Source organism: Drosophila pseudoobscura, chromosome X (assembly GCF_009870125.1).
Source record: "Drosophila pseudoobscura strain MV-25-SWS-2005 chromosome X, UCI_Dpse_MV25, whole genome shotgun sequence".
Taxonomy (NCBI): Eukaryota; Metazoa; Arthropoda; class Insecta; order Diptera; family Drosophilidae; genus Drosophila; species Drosophila pseudoobscura.
The window spans coordinates 44,024,090-44,034,948 of NC_046683.1; the positions used below are offsets into that span (position 1 = coordinate 44,024,090).

Here is a 10,859-nt window from a genome sequence, read left to right on the forward strand (position 1 = left end):
CGCCGACTTCTGCTGATGCTGCTGCTGATGCTGCTGCTGCTGCAGATCGAGATAGGCGATGGGCGATGGGAGATGGAGATTGATGCCTGGCGCCGAGAGACCAGGAACACATGTAATAGAGTGTCGTGCACAATTGTGGCATGGCAGCAGGCCTCCACCTACCCTACCTACCTCCATCCCAATAGGCCAATGGCCAAGGTGTAATTAAAAAAAGGTGAGGCCATTCATCTACCTTGGGAGGGCTCTCTGCAAAACCTTCACCTTTTCATAATTTAGGAGGCACTTCCGCTCTTTCGAGTTGCCTATTAATTGCAGCTCTCTCTCTTTCTCCCACGGCTAAATATATAGGTGCCCATTGAGAGAACGCCCTCTTAGAGTCCATCACCTATGCCTCACCTTAAAAAGATATAGCCTTTGGGCCGAAACTTGCGCCTCAAACCACCCAAAAGTCGCTCCACAGGAGAGAGAAACAAGAGACACGAGAGCTCTGCGAGTGCAGCAGAAACAGCAGACGAAACCCCGAGAGAGATAGAGAGAGAGAGAGCGACGAGAAGTAGCAGCGACGCGCCGCAGCGGCAGCGCAGCATACGGATGGATCGGATCGGATCGGATCCTCAGCGATTTGATTCCCACTCCCAGACCAGACCCACACTCGCAGCGGACCGTGCTGGAATAAAGACGTGATCACCGGGCTAGAAATCGGGAAATATTGCGAGTGCGCGAGAGATCGATTCAATCGAACCTTATACCTTATACGAGTAGTACCCATACGAGCACAACCCACACACAGAGTACAGAATACTCCCAGTACTCGCGGTTTTTTTTCGAAAACAAATCAACAATACAACAATTTTTTAGAAGATTAATTCCAAGCATTGCTCCGATCTACGTACACTGGGGCGCGGGTCAAGAGGTCAGCCTAGCCGAACGACTGAGATAGAAAGAGAGAGAGTGCGCGGCAAGTGAGCGCGGTACGACTACGACTACGGCGGAGTGGATTGGATTGGATTGGAGCCCAATCTCCGTCCCAAACCCCCGATCCGAGAGGGTGCCCTGCCCAGCGTGTGTGGTGTGTCGGTCCGTCCCCTGTGTGCATGCCGTTCGACTTACGCCTAAGCGCAACGGGAAGTCAGTGAAATTCGATGCCAGAGCTCGAAAAGTGAGGATCGGTTCCACAGAATACCCGAAATCCGAAAAATCCTGCCGGAAAACTAAGGCAAACTATGGAAACCCCCGCATCACGCACACATCTGTTCGCTTAGCCCATCGATCGAGCCCATCGCCGAGACGTTGGTTGTGTTTGTGTGTGTGTGTGCGTGTGTGTTTTCCCCAGACCACGGGCCCAGCCAGCGATATTCCCCGAGCTGCCTGCGCCGCCACTGAATCGTACAAACAGTTGATAATCCGCCGCCCAACGGCATGCACCTCCGCATCCTCGATCCGAACAGCAGTGAATAGTGATTCGTGAACTGTGACTTTGTGACTTTGTTACTTCGTGAGTTGTAAATTGTGTGTGTAAGGTGACTCGGAGAAAGTGCCTGTGCCTTCTTTGAATTAAAGAAATTAATTATAACGAAAAGAGTGTGAGCGAGCGACGGCCAGAAAATGACTTCCCTCATGTACGCCGTGTTCCACATAGCCTCGCTGCAGTGCTCGGTCCGTCCGGAAATCTCGCCCTGCACCTGCGAGACCGGCAAGGCCTCCAACTATGTGGAGCTCTCCTGCGAAAAGCTAGAGTCCTTCAATGCCATTGTGGACACCCTGGCCAATAAGCTAAATCCCGATGTGCACACCGACCTGAAGATCACCCACTCCCAACTAGACGACCTGGAGATGCGATCGTTTACGGATATGAACTTCAACCTATACAAGCTACGCATGCAATGGAATGGACTAAGGTGATTCTAACTTATTTTTAAATTAGATATCGATCGTATATCATTTGCTAATATCCAGAGACCTGGAGACATGGGCATGGTTCAAGGCCGGGCTGTCGGCTGTCGGCAGACAGTTCCCCTGGCCTGGCCTGGCCCGGCCTGACGGCAGTTCCCTGGGTTCCGTTGAGAAGCAGAATTTTCCGCTCGCATGGCTATCAATTTAGGTTCCTTAAACCCAATAAAAACCGAGCAAAATATAATGAAAAAAGTATACAAATTTCCATATACAGTACATATTATTCTACTTATGTAAATGCACGAAAAATGTGCTTTCTGCTACTCCCAGGGCTTGTTTACATCCCAAGTAGATACTAAAACAATAACAACGGACAGAATGGACAGCTCGGACAGATCGGGGTGGATTTGAGTTGACGTCAAAGAGAGATCCGAGATGGAGACGCCTCATTATCTATGGCCATCCATCCCTCAATTGGGCAAATTGAGATGGAGATGGAATGGAGGTGGACCCGGTCAAGTCGAGAGTCATAATTACCGATTTAATTTTAATTTTTCAATTAGGAAGTGGAAAGGCCAGCTCGCGCGCCTTTTGCTGCTAGTCGGGAGTCCACAAGCCGATTCCATTCCATGGCATTCCATGCCATGCCATGCCATGCCATGAATTGATACAAATTACGAGCCGGGGCTCCAGGCAAACCGTTTGTTTGCGCCACCAGATTAGATCCGATGCGATCCAAAGCCGATTCGATTCGATTCGATTTGATTGGATCCTATCGGAATACAGTACCAACTAAGCATCTCTGAAGAAGAAGCGGCTGCCTCTCGCGGTCCGTCCCGGCTTTCGTCTTTTTGTATTATTGATAATTGAATAGCTGCGGCTTATCAATTCCACCGAGTACACATGATGTATAAGCATACATATGTACATAGAGAGGAGGCTCCCCATCTATATACACATATAGCCCCCGTCTCTGCTCTACAGCGACTCGGTACCTACGGTCTCTATAAATGGTATATATGGCATATACGACTATAGACACCGCCAGCGACGCGTCGTATACTTAATGCGTATACAAAATTGATAATTGCAGTTTATTGGAATCGCTTTTTGCAGCGTCGGGGCTTGCACGTTTTCTGGCTCTGGCTCTGGCTCTGACTCTGACTCTGAATGAAATCCGATTCCACTGCGGCTCAGTGCCGCTCACTGCCGCTGCGTCGTATTGTGTTGTTTTTTTATATATTTGCAATTTAAAAATAATAAATAACAAATATAAATATAAATAAATACGACCCCCTGTCCGTCCCTGTACCCATCTCTGTTTCCGCCCTGCAGTTGCAAAAATATACGAGCAGAAACAACATTCGAGCCTATTTCATAAGCGCCTGCCGGCGGGTTCATTGATATTTGACTTCGACGGCTTTATAATTATAATGGAGATCGGACTCAAAACAAAATACTCGCATGACTCAAGGCTTTCTTTGTGCCCCACGCCACGAAACCTACTGCTTTGTGGCACGTGTTTCATTCAATAATAATACGTTAATTTTGTATTTTTTTTAATCGTTATTTAAATATTTTGAGTTTCTTAGAAGCATTTAAACATTGTATTATTTAAAAAGAGCACAGTGAAATATTTCTTCATAAATATAAAAAAAAAAACAATTCCAACAAGGTTCTAGTCTATTTTTAGTCGTAGAAACATCAGCCAATTCTTAGAAGACAATGATATAATTAGTTTTTGCAGTTGAAAAGGTTATGCATCACAGGGGAATCACATGGAGTTTTATAGATTTGACACTAATTGAAAAGGGAACACGTTCCCTCCCTATGTGGGAGGAGCTTCCCAATAAATTAAGCCTCGCTCTGTACTTAGGGCTGGCTTGGCTCTCCAGAAGCTTCCGATGACTGTTGCTAGATTTTCCTGGGATTACATTCGAGCGGTTTCTAATTTTCTCATCCATTTCCCAATCAGTCATTCAATCAATCACTCGAATGTGCACATACTCATATGTAAAACTGAATGATTTAATTACTCGACCTAATCGAATCAGTGTTGTTGCACGATCTCCCCAATCTCCCCAATCTGCGATCTCCGATCTCTGTCTTGCTCTTGCTCTGCATTCAGCGAAGAGCGCGTGCTGCCACTGCCACTGAATCGGAGGCTGGCGAACACTTTTTACATTGATGTCAATTTATAATAATTGACCTATTGCCTTAATATCGCGCTCTGACCAAATCATGCCAACCAAGTCAGGAAAAATACTGCTACCCTGTGCCTGTGTGCGTTTCTGTGTGTGGTTCTATGAGGCACCACCACCGGCTACGGCTACGGCAACGGCAACGGCACCGACCGACCGGACCGAATCATGATCACGATTTCTCCGCTCATAGCACCCCTCGTATCAGCGGCTCGGTTGAGTTTCCTCATCTCTGTCTGTGATTCCGGGCGTTATCGATTCGACAAAACATTTGAAAGACAATCCCATAATGAATGAATAAACTCTTCCATTGTGAAGATCACATCTTGATGATCCATTTGCAGTCCAGTTCTTAGAACAAGCATCTGCTTCAGTCTCTCGGTAAACAAAAAGATTCCATCTAAAGTGAAAGGAAATGCGGCTTTGCGGCTTAGGATAATTAAAAGATATATCTCTTTGCAGCCTCTTATCAAGACCCAAAGTCCCGAACAAAATTTTTAAACGCAAATATGCCAATTTTATATTTTTTCTGCTCTTTTGAGATGGCTTTCTTTTGCCCAATTTTAATCCCCATTCCGATAGAGCCATTCAGAGCTCTAAAACATCTAATAGAATATGGCTCCTCCTTCGGTTGGTGTGATTTCAAAGTCCCAGTAGTCCAAGTACATTCCTAAGTTCCATTCTTAGCCCATATATGGATCACATTTGGACGCACAGCAGTAGTCCCCTGATAAGAGATACTGTTTTTTGTTGATTTTTATTTATGTACAATCTGTGTTTTATGACTGGCGCCAAAATAATAAACTCAATTTTTATGATTGCTTTTTACGATCGGTTTAATCAGAACTCATTCGAGTTGTAGACAACTATTGAATGAGAGGAGGCAGCAGCCACAGCCTCAAGTGAACTCTACGGCGCACAGGACACCCGAGAAGAATGTGAATGTATGGTGCTCTCAAGATCACGATGGTGTGGTATGGTACGCTATGGGGATGGGGATGTGGATGGGGAATGAGTAATACACTCTCTCGTATATGACCTTTTTGATAGATTGATCACATTGGTCTTGTGCTTTTCTCAGGCGATAAGGCAACCATCCATCCCATTCCATCCCATCCCATATGTATATTGTATAGATCTGTGTCTGCGTACACTCGTAGGTTATATGTTCAATCACTCGCAGATTTGTTTGAGGCTATTAATATGGTTGTTATTGCTATTATCAGAGTGCATCAACAGCAGCAGCAGCACCAGCACCAGAACCAGCAGCAGCAGGCAGCCCTGAGAAAGTGCGAAAAGTGTTGACGGCTTCGTTTGCCTGACAATTAATTATGATAACTACTCTCGTGCATAATTAATAGATGCCCCCGCGCGACCGAATCGACTATGGAATATTCCCCCGATCATCGGATGTCTGTCTGGGCCCAATGCGATAATGCCACAGTCACAGTCTCTTTCTTTTCCTCTTCCTCCTCCTCCTCATCCGATAGAAAATTATGGATTTTCGGGTTGTTTTTTGAAATCGAGAAAGTAAACAATCGATGAGAAGGAAAGTTTCGATGTTTTGATATTTTGGGGCTGAAACGAAGCGTCAATACCCCATGATTACGACCGAAATGGAATGTTTCGAACATGTTTTTGTTATTCTCCTCACAATTCAGGGGTTCTCTGTGGTGCTCTGCGATCTGGGGGTCAGTCCAGAGCCGAGAGGCAGGCAGTCCAATTGAATTTTATTATTACGCTCAATCAATGATCGAGGGGCCAAGCTTAGGTCGTGTGACAATTATGCCGCTGACGTTAAGGAATTGAAGATATATCGGGTACATACACACACACACAAACACAGAGAGAGAGAGATGTGTGTGCACCTCTAAGTATGTATCTATGTATGTATCTCCATAAACAACATCACCCATCTTCATATTCATCTTCATCTTCATCTGTATCTCCATCTATCTACTACTCGTATGTACTGCCACATGTGCTCAAGTTCAACGGGCTCATTATAGATACAGATACAGTATCTACGACGGCTGGCAGGCAACAGCAGCGGCAGCAGCAGCAGCAGCAGCAGCTCCTGTTCTCCTGCAGCTACTCGTAGCATTTCTCATTACATAATCAACGCTTGACAAGTTCTCTGCCTCCTCCTTGGAGCCGGACAATCAATCAAGATCATGTGGCTGGGATGGATGTCTGGCTGGATCTGGATGCCTCTAAAAATAGCGTCTGCCAATCAATCTAGAAACTGCACTGCTTTCGCTCGTGTATACCTGTGTATCTGTATCTCTGCACGTACTACCTGTACCAATAACGGGCGCCAAGGATGTCCACTCTATGGCTAGTGCCGTCCCCGTCCCCGTCCCCACGCCCCAAGCGGGCAATTTGCACGCCATCCAGCCCAGTTCCCATCATGAATATGGATGGCATTCATGGGCCAGTTTGGCGCCTCGACGGCGACAACTTAATAGCCACCTGCAGACATCGATAAAGATACAGATCTCTGGCTGGGATCGGCTACTGGAATGGGTATGGTATGGCTCTCAGTCCCTGATAAGCCTACGTCATCGAGTCCAAAGTGTGGATGGAACCAGGGCTGGGATGATCAGACCGGACCCAGACCCAGACCCTCTTTATTCGATTAAAAACTAATAAGAGCTTTCGATGAATCATCGATTCAAATATTTATTTGAATCATTTGCTGTTCGGTAATTTCTAGAGCGATGTTTTTCAACTCCAGTTGCGATTTTCTTTTTTATTATTCTATCAAATAAAGGATGATGTAAAGTTTATTGATTAAGTAAGAATAGAACCATTTTGGCAGATAATTAACAGTTTGTAACCAATATTCGTAACGATATCTTGAAAACTGAAAGGTATATGATGGATTGGAGGTTTCCCTATAGCATGCAGTAGAAAGGGAATACAAATTTCGCTGTTATTGCGTCCCCGATTACGAGAATGCCTCTCGTAAATTCCTCTGTTTCATAAACAAACATAGTTCGTCACTTCATTCAGATTTCCGCGATTGGTGGCAGTGGAATTATCCGGAAACAGCTGGTTTCTTCTTAGAGGTGGGTTCTGCTTCTAATGGACCCATCTGATAAGACTAGTGCATGTTTGTACATAATTATGTAAAGTTTCTGTATGAAACTATAATCTAAATCAATAATGGAGATAATCCAGCAGTTCCTAAAGTGGTTCCGCTTCTGGGGGATTTAGGAATATCTAGACCTCCTCCTGTAGACTTATTAATATTCCCCGTATTCAAACCGCATTCCAGTTGCAAGTGGTTTCTTTATTTAAAATCAATAATGCACTAATATTGTCATTCCTAGTCATTCCATCTGATGATCTCGAATCCGATTCGGGCTTCTTCTAATAATACTTGCACGAAGTGGTAATGGATGTGTGTGTTTTTTCTTGGCGCTATTTATAGATCGCTGCCCGAGCTGCCGTTCCGAGGGTTATCGAATGTCACCTACCTAAGCGTCGGCGACAACGAACTCGACGAGATCCCGAAGCACGTCTTGAACCACATGCCGAGTCTGGCGACCCTGGACATTGGGCGCTGCAACATACGGGCGGTGCAGCAGGACGACCTCAAGGGCATACAGGTGGTGACGAACCTCATCCTGCCGAGCAACAACATCACGCGGCTGGACAGAGGCGCCTTTCCGCAAAGCCTGCTAATCCTCCATCTGGGGCGCAACCAGATAGAGTCGCTCAATGGGTCGCTGCACGACCTGCACGTGCTCCAGTCGCTCTTTATCAATGCAAACAACATCAGTGACCTGGATGGGGAGCTGCCGGATGGCAGCCGACTGCGCCTGCTGATGGCTCACAACAATCGGCTGGAAAGGTTGCCGGCGAACATGGCCGGGATGCGATATCTGCAGACGATCCACGTGCACTTCAATCGCCTGCGCTCGTTTGACCGCGTCCTGAGGAACTCGCAGGACCTCGAAGAACTGCTGGCCGGCAACAACGAGCTGGAGTACCTGGCCCAGGACGAGTTTCAGGCCTGCGGTCGCCTGGATGTCCTCCACCTGGCCAGCAACCACATTCGCTCGCTGAACTCTTCGCTCCTGCCCATGGTAAAGCTGACGATCGCCAATTTCTCGTTCAACGACATGGAAGAGTTCTCCATGGAGGAGCTGCACGGCCTACGACTGCTCAAACGGCTCGATCTGTCCCATAATCGCATCAGCCGACTCCTGCCTAGCACCAAGGGAGTGCAGGAGCTTGTGCTGTTCGCACTACGACTCGATAACAACCAGATCGTCTCCCTGGATGGCGCCCTGGCCGGTTTGGGAAATCTGCGTATACTCGATTTGTCTGCAAACCGACTGGAGCATCTTTTGCTCGGCGACTTTGATGGCATGCAACGACTGGAGATCCTCGACATGACAGGCAATCAGCTGGTGGAGCTCAAGCCTCTCGAAACCGTAAGTGGTGACCCCGACACTCTCTGAAACTTTGTTTTCTAAAATACACTCGCTTCCTCCTCTCCGCAGACGATGCTTCCCAATCTGAAGATCCTAAAGCTGGCTTTCAACAACATCACCAAACTGGAGCGGGACTTCAACGGACTGCCCGTGCTGTGCCAAGCCAATCTGACGAACAACCAAATCACGACTATCTCGAGCGAGCTCGTGACGAATACGCGCTGCAAGAATCACAATGTAGCCGGCAAACTGGAGATACATCTGGATGGTGAGTGCTCCAGACCCAGGCCCTGACTACCACGATCATTTATGCCTCTCCATTTCCTTTCACAGATAATCCGATCATGTGTGATGTGCGCCTCAATGAGCTCTGCCCTCTGATGGCCGTCCAAGACGCGCGTATCCGTGGGCGATCGCAGTGCTTTGAAAACGACCAGGAAGTATGCACGGTCCTACCGATGCTCTACAAGATTGACCTGCCCTTGCTGATGACCAACCTAAAGATCGGTGGGGGAGAGGATGCCAAGCCGGTGGTGCAGATGCTAGTGCCGACGCTGCTCAAGACCAACGAGGAGCTGTTGCCGCCGCTCATAGCCACGCTGGGCCAGCCGCTGATCAATCCAGTGATTATTGGCACCACGGCGGTAGGTCCCCTGCCGCCTCTACTCACCACCACCACCACGCCTTGGCCTGTGCCGCTCAAGAGTGAACTGGAGAGGAATGAGACCGCAACGACGACACCAATTCCGCCCATCACGAACACCACAACCACCGCTGCGATAGTGACGACAACAACGACGCCCAACAGTCAGATGGCTGCCACAGAGCTGGTGACGACCACTGCACCCACAACGACAACGACCAGCACGACAACGCCGAAGCCGAACGAAACCTTGCCCATCATCCTAGACATCGAGGAGCCGAATGTGGTGCCGCACGCGGACCCCATGCCCATCAATGACACGGGAATCGCCGGGGGGGAGTTGCCCATTGTGCCCAAGGAGGCGGATCAGGCGGTGCCGCCTGTCGCGGTCGAGGATCCGCTCGAGCACGACCACGAGCGGGACCTGGACCACGAGTCGGTGGCCAAGACCGAGTACGAGACGGTGGAGTACATACCCAATCTGGTACAGCCGCCCACGCCGCCGCCGAGCAAAACGAATGTGCTCGAGGAGGACTCCGATTCGCAGGCGAACTCCGTGCACGCGGAGTCGGCCCAGAGTCTGCAGGTGCCTGAGGAGCCGCCCGAGGAGTGAGGTGGTGCCCCCCGTGTAAGGGGACGTAACGAATATTTAAATATAAATCGCAGCGCGGGCGTAGGAGCAGGCAGGCAGGCAGGCTGGCGGGGGACGAGATTTGGATGTGTATCGTACGAGTATGCCTTAAGTTAATTTAGTTTTTATGTTTTATTTAAGCGATCGCTAAATCGAAAAGATGCCAGGACGGGGACCGGACATAATGTGTTTTTTTTTTTTTTTTTTGTGGATTCGATTTCATTTGATACGGGGCAACAGGCAGGAGAGGTGGGGAGAGGAGAGGAACTGGAGAAGAGTATCGATGACCCATGACCCATGACGCAACACAACGAGGACTGACGAACGGTACTGTCTTATGCTTTAAGCTTTTTTGTTGGGGGCTCAATTTATCGATGTGTGTGTGGGAATAGGAATAGAAACGAACGAAAGAAAGAACCGTGAAAGATCGTGAGAGCGGAAACGGAAGTGGAAGGAAGGAAGCGCGACAGATGGCGTTATGGAATATGCATATATACATACATACACATATAAATATACATATTAAACATTTAATAACTGTACACACCATACACGTTCGTTGCAATTCGTCTAAAATGTTAGGTACTTAGATCTAGAAAACAGCAAAACAAAACAAAAACAGAGCCGGAAAATGCGAAAAACTAAGCAAAAAAGCGCAGACATTCACAACGCACACACTCACACAGACGTAGCAACGCACATACACACACACACACAGACACTATACAAGAAAAACGAAAAACAAAAATTATATACTATTGTTATCCGTTTCGTTAACAAGATGAGAAATTAGATTTTAGCGTGTAATTATATGAAAATGAAAATGGTATTCTAAATAAAAATCGTAAATAAAAGTCAAATATCGAAAAACAGTCGTTAGTTTCTGCATCTTTCAATGAATTAAGTGACATTTTTACTTTTAACAATCTATCAGAAGATAAAAAGATAATAATCTTTTCAATTAAAAAAGGTCTATGTTCAAGAATCAGATTAACCAACGAACCCAGCTCCTGGAGCAGCCCATGTTCCTGCTCAACATGCCATTC

At 47.3% G+C, this 10,859-nt stretch overlaps 1 protein-coding gene across 1 annotated transcript; it reads left to right on the forward strand.

Annotated features, from left to right (window-relative positions):
• Positions 1–620: 620 nt before the first annotated feature.
• Positions 621–10,673, forward strand: ltl (larval translucida). Its single transcript, XM_001353213.4, has 4 exons — positions 621–1,898; positions 7,531–8,539; positions 8,609–8,807; positions 8,873–10,673. The coding sequence occupies exons 1-4, from the start codon at positions 1,606–1,608 to the stop codon at positions 9,793–9,795; spliced, it is 2,424 nt and encodes an 807-aa protein (XP_001353249.1). The 5' UTR covers positions 621–1,605; the 3' UTR covers positions 9,796–10,673.
• The last annotated feature ends 186 nt before the right edge of the window (positions 10,674–10,859 follow it).

Bases quoted from the DNA above. Each gene is read 5' to 3' on its own strand.
- ltl (XM_001353213.4), top strand. From the start codon at position 1,606: ATGACTTCCCTCATGTACGCCGTGTTCCACATAGCCTCGCTGCAGTGC. The intron at 1,899-7,530 runs GTGATTCTAACT...CGCTATTTATAG, and splicing joins ATGCAATGGAATGGACTAAG to ATCGCTGCCCGAGCTGCCGT. The intron at 8,540-8,608 runs GTAAGTGGTGAC...TCCTCTCCGCAG, and splicing joins AGCTCAAGCCTCTCGAAACC to ACGATGCTTCCCAATCTGAA.